At 49.3% G+C, this 20275-nt stretch overlaps 1 protein-coding gene across 8 annotated transcripts in view; it reads left to right on the top strand.

The window, feature by feature from the left end:
* CLEC16A (C-type lectin domain containing 16A) overlaps positions 1-20275 on the top strand; it is a 195423-nt gene that overhangs the window by 10460 nt on the left and 164688 nt on the right. For all 8 annotated transcript variants that reach the window (XM_072942207.1, XM_072942203.1, XM_072942205.1 and 5 more), the window contains exons 2-8: positions 51-179; positions 4418-4551; positions 9954-10102; positions 12751-12856; positions 14613-14736; positions 17445-17619; positions 19065-19118. In XM_072942207.1, the coding sequence (XP_072798308.1) occupies positions 51-179; positions 4418-4551; positions 9954-10102; positions 12751-12856; positions 14613-14736; positions 17445-17619; positions 19065-19118 (871 nt within the window). The remainder of the gene's footprint in view (positions 1-50; positions 180-4417; positions 4552-9953; positions 10103-12750; positions 12857-14612; positions 14737-17444; positions 17620-19064; positions 19119-20275) is intronic.

Here is a 20275-nt window from a genome sequence, read left to right as displayed (position 1 = left end):
GGCGTACATTTTGGCTGGCCTTTAATTCTCTTTACTTTCCTTTCTCTCAGGTATCTGTACCACGTTTTGACCAAAAACACCACCGTCACAGAACAGAACCGGAACCTGCTGGTGGAGACCATCCGATCCATCACCGAGATCCTGATCTGGGGGGATCAGAATGACAGCTCTGTGTTTGAGTAAGGGTTTCTGGTTTCCTGTTTTTTGATTCTTCTTTTTTGAATATTTTTCTAAGTATGTACCATGAGTCATTCGGATGATGTCAGGGTTTGACGCCAGTTTGGTCCTGCACAGATATCTGTCTCTGTCTCTCTCTATAAAATGTCCTTGAAACACAGTAGAGATGCCTGCTGAAAATGGGAAAGTTATGGAAATGAGTGTCTCTAGAAAATCTGAAAATTTCATGGATAATTTTCCAAATAGTATCTGATTATATCCCCAAAGGAAGGACAAAATGTCTTGGATAGTTAGATTCTAAGTGAACTGAAAAGACCTTGCCCCAGGGGAGACACTAAGGGCTAACATTTCTTGTGTTCACTGATGGGCAGGCACAGCGCTGTGCTCTTGAGAGAGAACCCTTCTCAGTCTCCTGACTACCTGAGGGTGGAGGCCCCTGTTGCCATCCTCATCTCCATCCCCACTCCCACCTCCATTCCCGTCCTCATCTCCATCCCCACCTCCACCCTCATTCTCATCTCCACCCTCATTCTCATCTCCATCCCCATTCCCATCTTCATCTCTATCCCCATCTTCATCCCCATCCCCAACCCCATCTCCATCCCCATCCTCATTCCCATCTTCATCTCCATCCCCAACCCCATCCTCATCTCCATCCCCATTCTCATCTCCATCCCCATCTCCATTCCCAACCGTATCCCCATCTCTATCCTCATTCCCATCTTCATCTCCATCCCCAACCCCATCCTCATCTCCATCACTATCCTCATCTCTATCCCCACCTCCATCCCCATCCTCATCTCCATCCCCATCCCCAACCCCAACCCCATCTCCATCCCCATCCTCATTCCCATCTCCATCCCCATCCTCATCTCCATCCCCAGCCCAGCCCCATCCTCATACCCTTTTATGCTCCAGGTCACACAGCTGGTAAGTGAAGAAGCAGCAGCTCACAGCCAGAGCCCATGGAGGGATTTCTCCTCACCCTCATACATCCTCGGTGAGCAGTCTTAGGCCCGCTTTGGTTTCCTCATCTTTAAGTGAGAGGGAGCAAGTTCCTGCCTAGTGCCTGGTACAAAGTAGGCACTCAAGGAATATCAGCAAGTGATCATTTTAAAAGATGTCCCTACTGACCAGTTGAAAAGCAAAGGCTGCAGACCATGAGCTGCTTTCCCTGACAGACCTGTCCAAGTGTCTGAGTGCAGAAGGATTTGGGTAATGACAACTACCAAACACGGATTTTATTTTTATATAAAATAATCTCAATTATAAGTACTGAGGCCACTTAAAAAAAACCCATCTAAAACAAATACAGGTGTTCCATTTCCAACCTGGCTTCTTACTAGACATCCTAATTTTCTGGATGGCTCTGTATTTTCATCAGTAAGGTTAGCTAAGATAGTGCTACTTGTGGAAGATGCAGATTGTTTAAAATGCAGACCGGTGACACTGGCTATGACCCCCAAAGGAAAACATGAGTGATAAAGTAGGTATTGCTCATAAACGGGACTGGTTGCCTTTAAGGATCCAGGGAGAATTTACTGTTTGTTGATTGGCATCTGCTTATGGAAATGAGAAGGACCATGTCCCCTTTACTAGAATGGACGTTCTTAGTCCGTTGTCTTAGAAAAACTGCTGAGCTCTTAGAGGCCCGGTGCTTCCTAAATGGCTGCTCCACAGAGGCCCCGAGAGAATTCATTTTTAATCCGTTTTTAAATTTGAGGATAATTTTAGATTTAGCTAGTGCAGAAAGTTCCCATTTACCCGCACCCTGTTTCTCTGTTAGTATCTTACATGACCAGAGAGCATTTGTCAAAACTGAGAAGCTAACATTACAATTACGTCAACGCCAGACTTGGTTTGGATTTTGCCAGTTTTTCCATTAGCATCCTCTTTCTGCTCCAGGATCCCAGCCCAGTCTCCCACAATGCATTAGTTGTCACGTCTCCCTAGTGTCCTGTGGCCTGTGACTTTTTTTTTAGTCTTCTCTTGTTTTTCATGACCTTGATAGTTTTGGGAAGTGCTGACCAGCTGTCCTGTAGGATGTCCCCTACTCTGGGATTCTCTGATGTTTTACTCTGGATTAACCTGGAGTTACGGGGGAGAGTGTCACAGAGATGAAGTGCCCTTCTCATCCCATGATGTCAGCATTCGTGATCTCCACGATCCCTGGTGGGGATCACGTGGCTAAGGCGGTGTCTGCCAGGCTTTTCCACTCTACAGTTACTCTTTCTCTGTCTACACTATTCATTGAAAGTGAGCCATTAAGTCTAGACCACCTTGGGGTTGTAGGAATTAAACCCCACCTTCTGAAAGCAGAGAATATCTACGTATACTATTTGAAATTTTTCTGCATGGAAGACTTGTCTCTTCTCATTAATTTACTCATTCAGTCATTTATTTACATGCATCCCTCGAAGATCTTGCGGATTTGGTTCCAGGCCACCGCAGTAAAGTGAACACTGCAGTAAAGAGAGTCATGTGAATTTTTTTGATACCCCAGTGCATGTAAAAGTTATGTTTACACTCTGCTGTGGCCTATGAAGTATGCAATAGCGTCTAAAAAAAACAATGTACATATCTCAGTTAAAAACAGTGCTGTTGGGAGAATGGCGCCAATAGACTTGCTGATCACAGGGTTGCCACAAACCTTCAATTTGTAAAAAACAAGTATCTATAAGGCGCAGTAAAGTGAAGTGTAATCAAACGAGGTACGCCTGTATATGAAGGTAGACTCACGGGTATTTGTTTTATACTTTGGGTCATAATCCAGTAGGACGTTACTTATTTTGTTGCTGGCACTGTTCCAGCTTGGGCGTTGCGAGCTCCTTTAGGTTGGTTCCTGTGTCCCTTTGACAACGCCCCCATCCTTTTGGGTTTTTGAGCACTTCCTTCCTTTCTGCTCCTGTAAGGTGCTCCAGGCTTATCTTGTATTCTCCCTGCCCCAGCCCTAGAATTGGCCACTTTTCCAAGGAGTCCCTCATTCCCCTAGGCAATTCTAAAAATCCAGGCTCCTGGATTTCACACTAGACCAATGGAATCTATCCCTTGGCAAGATCTAGGTACAAGGGTCTTAACAAGTTCCCAAGCTGGTCATTGGGCTGCAGTGAGCTTTTTGGGTGGTACTTGGGAGTCACTGATTTATACAACCTAAAGCAAAGGAAGATAAAATGGGTCAAATGATAGAAATATTCTAGGGATCAACACGGATGACATTTGTAGGCATACAGGCTCCCAAGAATCAGAGCTGGAAAAGATTTTGGGGGTCTTTTTTAGGTCATATTTATTCATTCATTTACCCTTTCTTTCATGGATTCAGACAGAAAGTATACAGCACTGAGAGAGCACCTGGCCCACGATCCTGCCACCGTGGCAGTGACAGCAGAGGGATGAGAGACACCCCAGACTGTCAACCAGCAGACCCACAGGACTGCTGGTATTGGCCCTGAGTATCCCAGATGAGGTTCTCTGGTCTTAGCTTGAATACAGAGAACACATAACTAGAAACATCATTTTCCCCCTTTAAAGAAAAGCATTAGGGGGTCTCCTTTTCAAGACTAAAAGAGCCAAGGCATGCCCCCAAAAGTCAGTGCCCCCAGGCTGTCTGCAGACAGATGTCCCGGCCAGGGCAAGAAAGGCGGAGCGGACTTGAGGACTGGCTGGGCTCCCATCCCCACGTCAGCACCTTCTGTCTCCTCCCTGCTCTCTTTCCTTCCCTAGATGTGGACACTACAAGCTTGACAACTTGGAAACCCAGGCTCTTTTCATGTCCAGCATAATCTTGCCCCTTTGCAGGAAATTATTCTGGTTCCCAAGTTGTTGGTGAACACTTAAAGATATGAAAGCAGAGGAAAGAGGTTTAGTAGGAAAACTCAGCTTATGAAATATTCAAAGGAAAATGCTGATGTTAGGTTTATACGCGTAGCTAGATTACTGGGTAATCATTTAGTCAGGAAGGAGTTTTCTCCTTCTATCAGAAACCCAGCAGTTCACTGCCTCCCAGGATCAGCACTGTTCTCTCATTCTGGGAAGGGAGTCTGAAAGGCTGCGTTTTTCTTGAGGGAAGATGGCATCGCGGGAGCCGGGTAGCGTGGAAGCCGAGGCCGCACGGGTGGTGGGACTGGCTGCCCTGCGGACATGACTGTCGGGGCGCACACGTGCACCGTGGGTGCAGCCCGGGGACGGCGTGTGTTTCCACGTGGGGAAGCAGACCACTGACGCTTTCCCGTTCTCTTCCCAGCTTCTTCCTGGAGAAGAACATGTTTGTTTTCTTCCTGAACATCCTGCGGCAGAAGTCAGGCCGCTATGTGTGCGTTCAGCTGCTGCAGACCTTGAATATCCTCTTTGAGAACATCAGTCACGAGACCTCACTTTGTAAGGACAGTCCCGACACTTGGCTCCACACCTCTAAGCATGATGTTTGCCGTGATTTTCGTGTTGCTTTTCGAGTTGCTTTTCCAGTGTCTGTGCTTACTGTGTGTCTCGGTGCGTTTGGGCTGCTGTAACAAAACACCCCAGCCTGGGCGGCGTAGGCAGCAGAAGCTTACTTCCTCACAGTTCTGGTGGCTGGCAGTGCAAGATCAAGGTGCCATCAGGGTTGGTTGCTAGTGAGGCCTCCCTCCCTGGCCTGCAGATGGCCGTCTTCTCGTTGTGCCCTCCCGTGGCCTCTCCTCTGTGCACGTGGAGTGATTTCTGGTGTTTCTTCCTTTTCTTGTCAGGACACCAGTCCTCTCAGATCAAGGCCCCACCCTATGACCCCATTTAACGTTAATGACCTCCTCCAAGGCCCCATCTCCAAAAATAGCCACATTGGGGTTTCGGGCTTCAGCATATGAATTTTGGGGGTGCACAGTTCCGTCCCTAACGCCGTTTTTATCCCTGCGTGGTAGGGTGCTGTAAAGGGCTGAGAGAGGGCACCCCTCTGCTGAGTGCTTCTGGGGGTATTTGCAGTTCTTTATAACCTGTTCCTGAAGAGCTGGGGTCGCTAAATCATCAGCCAACAGAATAAGCATTGGCATCGGAGGGTGAGTGAGAACTTGGCCACGGAGCCTGCAAGGGCCTGGCCGTGGCACCTGCCCTGCCCGTTTCAGTCCCACTGCCTAACTGGAGAGGGCATGACTCAGAGCCGACTCCCTGCCCCCACTTAGCCCGGGGCTCTTGCTCTGAAACAACCACCCTGAGAGGCAGCTGGCATCAGTGTCCTCATTTAATACCCGGATTGTGAGTCGCTGGCCCCAGGTGACAGCTCTGGCGAGGCCAGAACTGAGAAGGGGTTGCAGCCCAGGTGAGTTAGCTCAGCGACCACCCGTGTGACTGTGCTCTCGGGGGACATTTGTCAGGTCTGGAGACATTGCTGGCTGTGGTCATGGGGGCCAGGAGCTACTGGCATCGAGTGAGTAGAGGCCAGGGACGCTGCTTGACATTGTACAACACGCAGGGCAGCCCCACAGTCAAGGAGTATTTCGCCCAAAATGTCAGCGGTGCTGAGGGTGGGAAACCCTGGTTTAACTCCTAATCTATGCTTGACCCCTACCTGGCTTTATTATTCCAAGATGACTGCACCCAGCCCCAGGCCCTGCCCACAAGAAGCAGGGAAGTGATGACAGGTGACCAGATGTCTGTGTCACAGGCAGGCTCTAGGTCCCCAAGATGGGTCTGAGAAAAGTTTCTGGTGGGTGGAAAGAGGTGGAGATGGTGGCATTCCTCCTGAGGAGGACGGGGGAGGAGGGAGAGGTAGGGAAGAGCTGCTGACTGGTGGCTCTGGACCACTAGATGGCGCTGCTGTCCCAGGAAGCGGCCACTAGGTGGTGCTGCTGTCCCGGAAAACGCCACTGGGTGGTGCTGCTGTCCCAGGAGACTCCTTGACGTGCTTCCCCATGAGTGCGAGTTGACAAATGAGTTGACTCACTCTCCCTAAGTGGTTTCCCTTGTTAACAGCTTTTGTTACCCTGGATGTGAATTGCATGCGGTTTCTGAAAACTCCAAGAGGGGAAGACGCAGCTCAGTGGTGCAGGCCATGGACTCAGAGCCAGCCAGGTCCCAGGGCCTGGTTCTACCACATGTTCCCCACGTGTTCCGGGGGGTGAACTCTCCAAGCTGCAGTTTCTGCATCTGTGAAGTGGAGATCATACTAGTACCTGGTGGATAGAGTGCTCTGAGAATTAAGTGTGACAGCATGTGTGCAGAGTGTCGTATGGGGCCTGGCAGATGGAAGTGTCCAGTAGAGTTGGTTTTATTATTAAATTCATTGTTCCCACAAATGTCTGTTCTCCGGTAACCCAGCTAACCCCAAGGCTACTGGATTGAAGAGGAGGGTTGGGACAATGGAAAATACCGGGGTTTCTGGATCACATGGCCTTTCTTGTACTAGGACCAAAAAGGGTGCTGTGCTATGAGAAACCCAGGCAGATGTTGCTGGCCTTCAGGGGAATTCACCAGAGCACTTTTATAAGCCCTGCAAAAGCAGCAGAAGTTACTCCGTCTTTACAGAACTTGGATGCATGGGGAGGGAGAAGGATAGGTGACTTTGGTTTTATTTTTATTGTCTAATTATAGAAAGGAAATGTCCTCATTATAATACGACAACAAAATGTCAAACATGACCAAACTATAGAAAGCAAAAGTTCTGCGGAGTCTCACCCTCACAGTTCAGTGGACATGTACCGTTTTGCTCTTTGCTTTAATTTTTCCAACTGACTCGTGTATCTGAGGTTTTCATATTGTCCGCTCATGCATCCCTACCTTGTTTGGTTTAAGAGCTGCATCTTCCTGGGCCATAACTTACTTAATGTGACCATGGGCGTCTAGGTGGTTTCCGGATTTTCACTATGACAAGCAGCCATTTCACAAGCGCACCTGTTGCCTGTTGGGTTTGGTGATCTAAGTGACAGAAGGCGCAAGAGACTGAGATTACTTGTAGACTCCTGGGTTTATTATGAAGGGACACCACAGAAAGTTGGCCACACAGTGAGGGGGCAGTAGAAAAACCCCAGTGGAATAATAGAGGCACCTCTGCTGCCTCCAAGGTGGCCCCGCCGCCCACAGAGTCACGTCGTGGGGGCCCTGGAAAAGTCCCCGCTGGGAGCGCGTGGCTCTTTCGGCTCGAGTGCAGCCAAGGGGCCCGCGGTGGCTCATCTGAAGCTGCTGGCATAGGCATCTGTGCCTCTGGTGGCCCAGAAGGCACGGATCAGTCACAGCGGGGCTGACAGTCCCTTCTCCTACCAACGCATCTGTCCCCAACCAACCCCAGCCAGAGTGCCAGAATGAAAAGAAGCGCTCGAGGCATCAGCATCAGCTGGCTACTTGTTACAAGTTCAGGCAGACTGTGGACTGTACAAAGAATAGAATTCTGTATAGCAGAAAGGAAAAAAAAAAGGAGCGCTATTCCGCACACATGCAGCAGCGTGGGTAACGCGGACCTGGTCATGAGTGAGAGAAGCCAGGCACCAGGTGTGGGCTTGCAGCACGATTCCATGCTTGGGAAGTTCAGGAGCAGGCAGAACGAGTCTATGGTGCTGGAAGCCAGGCTAGGGCCTGTCTCTGGAGAGAGGATGTGGATGGGCCAGGGGTGTGAGGGACCTTTTGGGGAGCTGGCAATGTCCTGTGTCTGATCTGGGTGGTGTCTACGTGGGGTATATGTTCACAAACATTCATCAAGCTGGACACCTGAGATTTGTGAGCTGGACACCAAGTATGTAGGTACGTGTTCTTAAGATTTATATACATGTGCTGTATACTTAAGACTGGTGATATGTGTGAGGCCTTGTTTTTAAACACATTAAAATTCTTACTGGAGGAGAGGGTATAGCTCAGTGGTGCTTAACATGCGTGAGATCCTGGGTTCAATCCCCAATACCGCCATTAAAAAAATTAAAATAAATTAACTTAATCACCCCCCCAAATATAAACAAACACGTTAAAATTCTTAGGACTCCACCCCAGACCTGCTGCCTCCTGTCTTGGAGCAGGCCCCAGGATTTTCATGAGGAATTGTTACAGTCAGGAGATTTGGAAAACTCCAGACTTCACGTCCTACCTGCAAAGCCCCTCTGAGAATATGTTCTGAGGAGGACCCAGCAGGGGTCCCCGTGTCCCTGGATGGCTCTTCGTGTTGTGTTTGGTGACTCCAGCCTTTTCAGTAATCCTTCGATTGGCCTAAGTTAGGTACCAAATAACTTAATGGTTTGTTTATTTGTGATTTGCCCGAGAGCAGCTGTGATCTGGCCTTGTGACTGGAGGGCTGGTGATGGAGATTAGGAATCTCCAGATTATAGTGAGAAGAAAACGGAGTGCTTCCTCCGCGCCCTGCACTGCCCTCAGCGTTTTTCCTGCCTTCCCTCCTCCAGTCCTCCCAGTGCCCCATGAGGAAGGTCTTGTCCTTCCTGTTTTCAGATCCAGAAGCTGGGGGGTGGGGAGGGTGAGTGGCCTGCCCAAGGCCACCCGGCTCGGAAGTGGCAGAGGCAGCGAGGATCCAAGTCTACCTTTGGACCCAGCACCTCTGAAATAGGAGCCCGACCGGAAGTCCTGCAGTGCTTCTTAACACAAGGCGCTGGGCCCACCAAGAGATCTGAGCAGGTGGGCCGTCAGGGCTGGGGCCCAAGAGTCCCCGTGTCTGGCAAGCTCTTGTCCAAGGACCAGACTCTGAGTAGCGAGGCTCTGAACCACTCTGCTCTCCTGCCTCCCCGTTTCTGCCCAGCGTGCAGGTGGGATGTCCGGCCTTAACTGTTTGTGGGGAGGCAGCTGGGATGGTGCAGAGCTTACATGCCAGCAGCCCGAGGGACAGACAGTGCCTGCTTCACGGTGCTTGGTGAGGACTCGGGGTAACATGTCTAGCAGGGGCCCAATGCCAAGGTTGCCAACAGCAGGCCCATGGGCTGCAGCTGGTCTGTAGACCTGTTTTTACTGGTTAGCACAGCTTTCAAAACCAGTTGATCTGGTGGCCGACACTTGAAAATCTGAGACCTGTGTTTTCCAGCTTCCCTTGCCCAGTTGGATGTTCTCGCCAGGCTGGGCCTGCACTTCTGCGGAGGACAAGCCTGGGAGCTGAGTGAGGGTGGCCGTTCCCCAGTGGCCTCAGTGCCCCCAGGCCCTCGTCACCCAGTTTTCATTAGTGGCCTCCATTAGCACATGGTATTAACATAGGACATAGAACTTGAATTTGATTCCATCTCTGACTTACTGTCTCTGTGTCCTCGGGCTTATTAATCAACCCGAGCATTTTTTTACTCACCTGCAAAATGGGAAGGAGGCCTACTCTGCAGTATCATGACAGTGAATTATAACATACAGCAGTCGGCCCGGCACTGGGCAGGTAGTGGAGGGGCAGCCTCACATGGCCTTTGTGAAAACATGTTACCTTGTAGGGAGAAAAAACCATGGGTAGCCCTTTGTGGCAAGATGGGGCAGCTTTTTATAAGATAGAGCGCTGCCTACCCTCACCCGCGGGTAGTCTGTCAAATGCCCACATACCAGCTCGTCTGCCCCACCCCTGGCTCTGCCGAACTTTGCGAGCAATGAAAGAAAATGCTCCAGCGTTCTTTTCTCTGGTGTGGGAGGGAGGGGTGGCCCGGGCTTTCCCTGGCATTGCTCTTGAACTTTCTAGTGACTTCTCGTGATGGCTGATTTCTTTGCTGGTTAAAGGTTAAGCTGCTCGCTGTGAGCTTGCCTGGTTCAGGAACATTCACGTGGTTATCAGCTTGTTCCCCGACTTTCTGTGCTTGTCTTTCCTCCAGCGTGAATAATTAACCCATCTGTTTTCTTTTTTCCTCTCCCTCTAGATTATTTGCTCTCTAATAACTATGTAAATTCTATCATCGTCCATAAATTTGACTTTTCTGACGAGGAGATTATGGCTTATTATATATCGTTCCTGAAAACGCTCTCATTAAAACTCAACAACCACACTGTCCACTTCTTTTACAACGAGGTAAGTAACTGCCAGAAGCACACACTTGGGTGGAAAGCTCTCTGATCAGAGCAGTGCCTTTGGTCCTGGTGGCCTTGTGTCTGTTTACAAAGCCCTTGTGCATTCACTGTTTCCTGATTTTCATACCAACACTGTTTGACCTTCTCATGCTTTAAATTTTTTTTTTATTTAACAAATTACCTTCTCTATTTTTAATGTAAAATTCAATTTGTGCTACTTGAGATCACTATACTCTTGTTTGGGAGAAGTGCCCAGAAATAACTTGAGTCGTGTTGCTCTATTGGGAAAACAGGAACTCAGGTCAAGCCCAGCTTTGCCAATTCTCTGCTATGTGGCCTTAGAGAAGTTCCAGTCCTCTAAGCCTTGGTTTCCTCATCTGAGAAATGGGGATGATAGTTTCTACCTTGAAGGGTTTTTCAGGGATTGGGTTAAATGAGATGATGTCGTCAAAGTAACTAGTATGTACCTGGCTCCCTAAAATTATGGCCATTGCTGTTCCTTATAAGCTAAAATCCTGATATTCCTTGGGAGAATTACTAGCAGTTTAAATAAATAAATTGCTATTGTTCTCACAATTAAGAGAAGCTTAAACAATTAAGTCAATTTATCTCACCAAACAGTACAGATGTTGGCTGTCCTGAGGCTGGCTTATCCCATGGCTCAACCACTTCATCAGCAACCCAAGCTTTTCTGTCTTCTGCTCTGCTGACCATGCAGTTGACATCTGTCCTCAGGCCCAACTCCTCATGGGCCCAGGATGGCTGCAGCAGCTCCAAATGTCACATACTCAAATGCCATTGCCAAAATGTCTGATGAGATGATGTCCCTTCTTGTGTCCCTTCCTAACTTCCCCAAAATCTTCTTTCCCGGAAGCCCCCCAGCAGACTTCCTCTTCAGTCTCCCTGGGCAGAATTCTGTCACATTTCTCTCACAGTGGGTCTGGAATTTGGGAGCAGCCTGGTGGGGTAGTTCTGGCTTGGTCTCTCATGAGGCTGCAGTCACCTGAAGGCTGAATTAAGTTTGGAGGATCTGCTTCCAAGGTGGCTCACTCATGGCTGACCATTTGGTGCTAGCCATTGGCAGGAGGCCTTGGTTCCATGGGCTTCCCCAGGGGGCTGCTTGAGGGTCCTCATGGCACAGCAGCTGGCTCCCCCTGGAATGACTGATCCCGAGAAATCTGTACCGCCTTTCCTGACCCAGCCTCAGAAGCCGCACAGCACCGCTTCCACCATGCACTTTAGGCCGCACAGGCCAGCCCTGACTCAGGGCAAGTAGAGGAGGCGAGGGGCGTTAGGCCGTCTTAGAGGCCACTTGCCACACAGCCAGGTGTTGTTTGCATGACAGGTGTCTTCTGATCGGTGGTCACATGCACAGCCTGTGTTTGAAGTCAGACCATAGTCACAAACATTTCCTCTGAGTTTCTGCAAAATTCATCCAGCTGTTCCCACAAGATGTGGTAACAGCATCCTGCACCTTGATTTTCTTTGTTTAGATTTGAAGTGGGGAAGAGATGGTCTCAAAGGGAAGAAATACTAGCCTGGCACATAGTAGGTGTGCATTGAATGTGCCCAGAGCCCAGAGGGATGCTGTTTGCATTCTCCTCCCAGAGGCTCTCCAGGTGAGATGAAACCCAGACCAGAATAGGGGGCAGCTTCTCCCTCCACTCAAGTGCCACTGGGCTTCTGTGTATCTAGTGGGGAGGGCAGAACCCTGGGTTCTGGGGCCAGAGTGATGCTTCTGGAAGAACATCCTGCTGGTCACCCGAGGAGTGGTGGGAGGTGGGCCAGTGCAATAGCCACCGCTTGTTACGTGTTCACCTGCTTCTAGTGCTCAGAGTGGCGCTGCCCTTGTTAGACAGGTGTCACCTCGTGGAGTCACAGGTTCCCTCTTCCCCACACCCTCACTGCCTGGGGGTGCCCTCCAGTCTGATCCAAGCTGTGTGGGAAAACTGGCCAGAAGAGGGCAGCAGAGCACGCCCCTGTGTGCTCCAGCCCGGATCCTGTGTGCTTTTCCCTCCAGGCTCCGTCAGTGGGGGTTCTGAACTATTTTGATCTTTCCCGATGACCCCTTTTTAATGGCAGAAGATTCCCAAGTCTCTCTGCCTCCATGATAATGTTTACACTTTTAGTGTTTCCAAATAGAGAAATATATAGTAGCTGAAAGATTCTGAATGTAGTCACACTTTGCACTGGCCTTTTATTAGTTGAAGCAGCAGCTAATCGCCAGAATAAGCATTACTGCCGAGGGCTGGGTGTCAGGTGCCAGGGTATGCACTGTACCCGGAATAATCTCGTTTAATATTAGCAACTGTGAAGTGGGAATTACTGTCCTCACCTTACAGATGAAGAAACAAAGGCTTAGAAAGATCACATCACACAGCTAAGAAGTGGAAGAACAGATCATGAAGCCAGACCTGGCGTTGCGTGGATCTGCCTCTGTTTCTTCCATGGTCTCGCCTTCCTGTCCCTTCCCACATTCCCCAATGGGAATGAACCACTAGCTTAAGGTTCACATGGGTACCATTTTTGTTGTTTTTTGTTTGTTTGGCTTTGGCTTTTACTGAGGGCTCGGACAGGGTGCAGAAAGCTGGGGTGGAGGCAGGCCTGCATTCTGGGTCTCTAACTTTTTTGATACTACTTGTGTTTTAGCACACTAATGACTTCGCCCTGTACACAGAAGCCATCAAGTTTTTCAATCACCCCGAAAGCATGGTTAGGATTGCTGTAAGAACCATAACTTTAAACGTCTACAAAGGTACGTTTCTGTATGAGCTCCTGCCTCATCGGGCTCCTAACTAGACAGCTGATGGTTGCGCTCATGAGTCCCCACAGACAGGTCTCATTTGATGGTAACAAGAGGCTCATTTATCATAGCTTGGGTTGCATGTCTCATGAAAGCTTGTCATCATCGGACATTTAGCTACCCTCTTACATGAATTTTTGTTCCACTGCCTTCTCAGTGCACGCTTAGTTCTGCATGTTAAAGTCTTACTCAGCGCTGACACACAGAAGTCGTGATGTCCTAAGAGAGGCTCACGTGGGACTCAGAGTGGCCATGTGATAATTAGATAAGGCAAAGCTATCTTTGAAATGGGAGATGTACATTTTTGCCTTTTGGCCTGTTAAATATACTTCTGTACAAGCCAGGGGGGCATGTTATCTGTAATATTTAAAACCATTACATTTCACCACCAGCAGGGGGCAATATTGTATTCTCAGCGGGCTGCGAAGCCCAACAACAGATTCCTCCTTTCTCTCGAGAGTGCTTATTGCCCGGATCATTGCCTCCGGGAGAAAGCCCTCCTGTGGCTCCCTGCCCGCACTGGCACAAAGGCTGGCTGGACGCAAGTTTCCTGACCTGGAGTTGCCTTCCGATGGCCCCTCTGCCTGTTTCCCATGTGGTCATCACGCTGAAGCTGGGACCCGGTTTTCTCAGGGGCCAAATGATTTGACCTTCACAAGTTACCATGTTGTTACTTGAGATGCCCCCTAATTGGTGGTGGTGGGGGTGCTAGGCAGCTCCTCGTGGACTCACTCCAGTCTGGTTCTGGGATTGCCTTAAACTGAGGAGCCTTTCTAAGAACCTAGGGGGCCCAGTCGAGGGGTCACAAACTGAGGGCCTGAGGGCCAAATTCAGCTTTCAGACAGGTTTTAATTGGCTTAGATTTTTATCTAAATATATATAGTTGAAAAATATATATAGTTGAAAATATATATATAGTTGCCAGTATTTAAAACTTGGGAGCTCTTGGGTGACAGTCTGGATTTCTGACTTGGAAGTGTAGGTGTGACTGTTGTGGGCCCACAGCCCTGCAGGGCAGTGGTGAGCTGGCGCTGAGAAGCAGCTGCCCCCTTTGGGGTTGAGGCCCATGCTCCCCAGATAACCTGCTGGGCCTGCCAGCTTCACTCCTGGAGCCACTGTCCAGCCCGCAGGCTCCTGAGTTTGCAACCCAGTCTGAGCCCAGTCCTGCCGCCTCCTGTTCCCCGGTTCTGTCCTCTTCTAACCAGTGTCTCTCCGTTTAGATTCCTCTGCCCCTCTGAGCAGCTGTCCCACCCTCCCAGTTCCTAACCCCGCTAACTGTTGTCTGTTTTTGCCTTTCCTTCAATGACGATTCCTGTGTTCCTTATTCCAGTGTCATGTAAGTTAATAACTTCTGGTTTTCTGCTTTCTTAACTTACCCGTACATGTAAATACAGGAAACTTGCTTGAGAATGGTCCAGTTTTCACTGTAGCCTAGCTAAACGTACTGCTGACAAGTGGGCTTTCTAAGGCACTATTAATGTTTAGCCCAACTGATTGTTCTCATTAATTGTAAAAATAGCGTAAGAACTGCCTCGATGAGTATAGTTTTCTGAATAAAGTATCCATTTTTAAGTATTTCCAGGAAAGACAGAAAAGATTCATTGTAGAGGGCTTTTTCATTGTGGTTTGTTTTTTTTTTTTAATCTCCCCCAAGTTATTTTTGGTAGCTTGACTTTTTTTTCCCCTCTTCTTTTGTGAATTTTCTCAGTGGATAACCAGGCCATGCTGCACTATATCAGAGACAAAACTGCTGTCCCTTACTTCTCCAATTTGGTCTGGTTCATCGGGAGCCACGTGATCGAGCTCGACAACTGTGTGCAGACGGATGAGGAGTAAGTGGCCTCCCAGGGCGCTTATTAAATAGAGTGCTTCTAGGAGAATTGTGTTTCCATTGAGCAAAAGCAGGCAGTAGAACAAAGCTTACTCACCTGCGTGTAGGTGGAATATGGACTTCCCTGCTCTGAAAGGTTCCACCCACCTTTCCACTTTTCCTAACAGCGCAAAGTTGGAAACAACTCAGAAACCTCTCGGAGGGGAATCAGGAAAGTGAGTTCACTATGGCCGTAGATAGGGTGCTAGGCAGCTTACAGAAAGATGAAGATGGTCTTTCACTGGTGACGGGATAAACAAAATGTATTTACGTGCAGTGGAGTAGTATTCGGCAGAAAAAAGGAACAAAATGCTGACGCATACTAAACCACGGATGAACCTTGAAAGCATTATGCTCAGTGAAAGACACCAGATGCAAGGGACCACGTATTGTATGACTCCATTTATAGGAAATGCCCAGAATAGGCAAATGCTTAGAAATAGCAGATTAGTGGTTTCCTAGGGCTGGGTGGATGGGGCGTGTGGGGGAAGTGACTGCCTAAGACTATAGGGCTGTTTTTTGAGGGGAGGGGATAAAAATGTTCTAAAATTAATTGTGATGATGGTTGGACAGCTCTGTGAATATACTAAAAACATTAAATTGTATACTTTGAGAGAAGTTTCTGATTTATAAATTGTATCTCAGTAAATTTATTTTAAAAAGATAAAAAGATTGAGATGGTGATGAATGGGATCCAGAGCAGGGTTTCTCCAAGTTGGCACTGTTGATCTTTTGAGCTGAGTAATTCTGTGTTGTAGGACTGTGCTGTGCTTTGTAGGGTGTCTGGCAGCCTCCCTGGTCTCCACCCACTAGATGCCAGTTAGCACCTCCTTTCCAACTATGAAAACCAAAAATGTCTCTCTCAAGGGAAAATTGTATCAGCTGAGAACCGCTGCTGCGGAGTGACAGCTTTGCACAGGTCTGGTGAGAGGAGGCACCCCTAGATGGGGTCAGGATGATAAAGGGACCTGGAAAGGAGGTCTCCTCGGAGGCGGGGGTGAGAGAGAGAGCATGTGAGCTCCTGTGTTGGGAAGGAAGCAGGGCAAGGGGGATGACAGATCTGCAGAGCATGTGGGAAAATAGAGACCCGCATAGATATGAACAGTCATGGATACGAAACATGCAGAGACACAACTCCAGGAAGGGCAAAAAGTTACACAAGGGAGGAAGCGAACTCCTAATCCTCTGTGTGGCTCTGCAGTGAATGATTACAATGTCCACACCAATCGCTGATGACTGTGGGGGACAGAGGGCACACAAAGAATTCTGTCGTGACAGAAGGTCATTATGTGATACGTAAAATGGCTCGATTGCGAAACAGAGGTCCTCACAGATTTTAGAGAAATATGGGAGGAACTATCCACAGAAACAGCTAAAAGAGTTAAAAACTGCTTCCTCTGGAGAGTGGGCAGGGGTCGGGGAGGCTCGGCCAGGAGCTGCCGTATTTTATTATCAGCTTGTCAGTGCTATTTGGTTCTTAAATTTATCTGCATATATTACTTAGGTATTTTTTAAACTACAGGTTTAGAAAGTGAAGTGCATGAAATATTCTGCTAAAGGAAAATGAACACAGTATCTTATTAAGTAGGGAGAAGGAGGCAGAACGTTATACATAAGATCTCATGGGTGGTGGGTTCATAGATCCCCATTATACTGTTAGGCTTCACAACGTGTATTTGCTGTAAATACTTACAAGTGTAAGAAGGAATAATTATCCAAAATTAAGTAAAAGAAGCAGAGTTGATCCTGCCCTTACTTTATTTTAAAGCATGTGTGATTAGCTGGATAGATACGTAACACCAGCCGTTTAGATGTGACTGTAGGCAGACACGGAAATGTGAAAAACGGACCATAGGGTCCCAAGTCCCCAAATATTAGCTATTGGTGGTGGGACTGCAGGAGACTTTGATTTCTTTTTGCTTTTATTTTCTTCATTAATTTTGCTTTCTAAAATGACTGTTACTTGAGTAATAATCACCATGCTAACAAAACATCCTACCCTAGCTAGGTGGCTCTTTGTGAAGGATGCCGCTTTGAGGGGGTGGAAGGGTCCCATCTGCTGTTTTAGGGTGTCGTCCTTGGTGAGCTTGACGCTGGTCCACTCGTGGGCCGTGACCAGCGTGCCTGCTGCTTCCCGGGAAGGAGGCGGGGGCCTCCCGGGGCCAGGAGTGGGAGGTCACGTCCTTGTGTTGAACGCCCCATGTGGTCGGGGCCAGTGGCTCAGAAGGGCTGCTGAGGCCTGCTGCTGCCTTCAGAGCTCCTCAGGAGCATTTTAATCAGCGAGAATTTATTGTTCCGTTAATGCTGCTTATCTTCAGAGCCAGGGGATCTTGCCACTTTGGTTAGTGGCTGCTCTTGTGTGAAATGGCTTGCTAAGAGCTTCGCTGGGTTTTTCTTTGTTTACCCATTTTCTTTCAGGCTGTGGTGGTGGTGTGAGTTGTGCTCAGGGCTCCAGAAGGTGGGGACTCCTGAGTCCCCTAAAATCTATTGCAGTGGACCTGGCTGTTTTCTCTTTCTGTAATCCAGTGGAAGGACCAGGATAGGTATCTCTCAAGACTAGCTCAAATATTTGCTGTGCGAGTGAAGCACCGCCAGCAACCTGGGTCTCGGGCCACCAATCCTCGGCTCTGAGCTTTGGCGTCTGGTCTGAGGCCGGCATCTCTCTTGCAGGCACCGGAATCGGGGGAAACTGAGTGACCTGGTGGCGGAGCACCTGGACCACCTGCACTATCTCAATGACATCCTGATCATCGACTGCGAGTTCCTCAACGATGTGCTCACGGATCACCTGCTCAATCGGCTCTTCCTGCCTCTCTACGTGTGCTCACTGGAGAACCAGGATAAGGTGGGTCCGGGGGCCTGGCGCCTGTGGGCTCAGGGCCGTCTTCAGAAGGGGAAGAGCAGTCACCCTGAATAGGCCTGGGCTTTGCAAGGTTCCAAGGCTTTGAGCCTGAGGGAAGTGCCTTTCAGAGCACACTGGTTTTCCTTTCCTTTTATTTCCTGCGAGGGGGTAGAGGGAGAGGGTGGGAGAAAGAGACAGAGGGAGAGGGAAGGGGGGAGGCGGGGGTTGGGGTGGGGGGACAGTGTGTATGAGTGTGTGTGTCTGATTACTGACATCAGAAGGAAACAGGAAACCTTTACAAATTTAAGTTCTTGGTTTCTGTGCGTCCTTCTCTTGGGGTGTTCTCATCCCTGGTAACTTTTTCGGATAGTTGCCAGAGTTAATTGATTTGGAGAAGATCCAGCCAGCCACAAAACTGGCACAGAACGGACGGGAAGGGACGGAGTGCACTTAGGAGAAGAGTCCGGATAGCGCCTGGCCACAGTCACGGGCTCAGAAGCCCCTGGGCAGATAGCGCCTGTTGAGGTGCACATCCTCGGACCTCCTCCCTCCTCTCAGAGATTCTGGCTCAGTGGGTCTGGAGTGGCCCCTGGCTGATTCAAAGGGTGGTCTCAGGTCCCCCAGGAGAAGTGCCACTTCAGGGAGAGAAGACCAGTACCGCCCAGAGTTAAGGGCCAGAGCCCTTGACGGGAGGCAGCACAGAGCCAGCTGGTTACACTGCAAGGGCTTCAGCCTCCACACCTGTGTCCCAAGGGAATATAGCTTTCCTTCTGGTGATGGAACACGGGGATTCTTGCTAAAAATTAGTGAATGAAGAAAATTGCAACCCTAACGAGATCTATAGGCAGAGAGAAAGCATGGGAATTGGAGTTTTCAGACCTTGTTCAAATCCTGCCTCTTCCCTTTCCTCATTCTCCACCTCGGACAAGGCAGTAACCTCCTGAGCACAACGAGGGTCCTGAAGACCCTCCCGGGGTTGGGGTGAGATGGAGCCACTGAAGCCTGTACAGGTGAGGGGCTTCTCTGAGGCCAGAGCACCCAGCCTGTCCCTGCGCCTCGCTGTTCTGAAAGCTCCTTCCTGAGAGCGGGCCTCCGGGGCCTCACCTGCTGGGCTTTGGGCTCTCGGTGCCCCAGCTGGGGGCACTTTACATTCTTGGTCATTTAAGGAGCTCGTTCTTCTCCTGGGTCCAGCCTCTCATCCATAACTAATGGTGAAAGGTTTCTCAGGTGGAAGGACAGCGGCCTTGCAAATGGTGGTGGATAGGGTTAGGTTGCGAGTTTATTTTGCAGGGTAGACTTTGCCACCAGCAAAGAAGAGCCTCAAGGTCTTGGAGGAAGTCGGGGTACTGGGTGCCTCCCCTTCAGACAGATGGCATTTGGCTTCGTTTATCTTGTGCTGCTCACATGTGTAACCCAAACTTCTCTCTCCTTCCCCCAACCTTCCCTAGGGAGGAGAACGACCGAAAATCAGCCTGCCGGTTTCTCTCTACCTTCTGTCGCAGGTGCGTTTGATCATTTGCTGATGTCCCCACACGTCGGGGGTCCCTGGAGGGCTCCTGCCTTTCAGAAGTTTCCCAGGCCACATGGCCCCATCTTCTCTCTCTGGGTCCCCCATCTTGAAATAAAATAACAAAAATGAAAGGGGATTCTATTTTCCTGACATTAAGTAGAGGTGCTGTGTATCTGCTTCATGGTAGTACTTGGAAATTTAAGGAGAAATGAAAAATAAATCAACCCTGGCACGTGTACTGTGGAGACCGAGGTTTCCAAAACAACCAAGGAGTGTTCCAAAGACCCTTGAAATGTGGGCTGTGTGGGTCCTATTCCTGGCCATTTTGAAATAAGCCCCAAACTGTGGGACCCAATATGTGTACACACACAGCAATTTTGGTTTAACAAACTTCCCCTAATGAGGCCGTTTTTTAAGGCTATTGTCAGGGTTCTAGTTCCCAGATTACCTTCTGGAAGGTATCTTGTGGCAGCCTCAGTTCCCAGATTTGTGTCTTGAGCCAATTTGTCTGCCTGCCCCTCTTAAACAAGTGTGTTTCCTTCTCGTAATTATGTAATATTTACAAGAAGGGAAAAACTCCATGGTGACCCAGTTACATAACTTTAAAAATATTTTTATTACAAGCAGTCCAGACTCTCAGGCCATCTCATTAGACTGTCAAGTAGTCCGATGTTTGACCAGAGCTCTGTTCCCACTTCTGCAGTGGCCCAGGTATTTATTTGCTTTGCTGAGAGAACATCCTTCTCACCGGGTCCCTGGGCCGTTTCGAGTTTGAGGTGGGTCTGACTCCAGTTGGTCTGAGAAGAGAGGTGCAGACCCAGCCTCTTTTCAGCGGGCCCGGCCAGCCGGGATCTGCACGTGGCCAGCTCCCTGTTACTCCCGGAGTCTCGTTCTGGGGACTCTGTTTGCCCGGAGCTGTGCGCCGGTGTCGACTCCTTCTGAATGCCCCTCTGTGCTACGGGGCTCTGTGCAAACCCCAGCCCCTCCCGGCAGCTGTTTCCGCCGCCTTGTTACAAATCTGCCAGCTTCTCCTGCTCGGGATTCTGGGAGTCTGGCAGGGCTGAGCGGGCCAGGTCTGCACCCACAGGAATCCCGTGGCAAGCACCCTCAGGACCCTGCCGAGGAGCAGGGGGTCAGGCCACACTTTTC

The sequence above is a fragment of the Vicugna pacos genome, chromosome 18 (genome assembly GCF_048564905.1).
Source record: "Vicugna pacos chromosome 18, VicPac4, whole genome shotgun sequence".
Lineage (NCBI taxonomy): Eukaryota > Metazoa > Chordata > Mammalia > Artiodactyla > Camelidae > Vicugna > Vicugna pacos.
The sequence above is the reverse complement of the archived record's forward strand: the minus strand, read 5'-3'. Positions and strand labels throughout refer to the sequence as shown.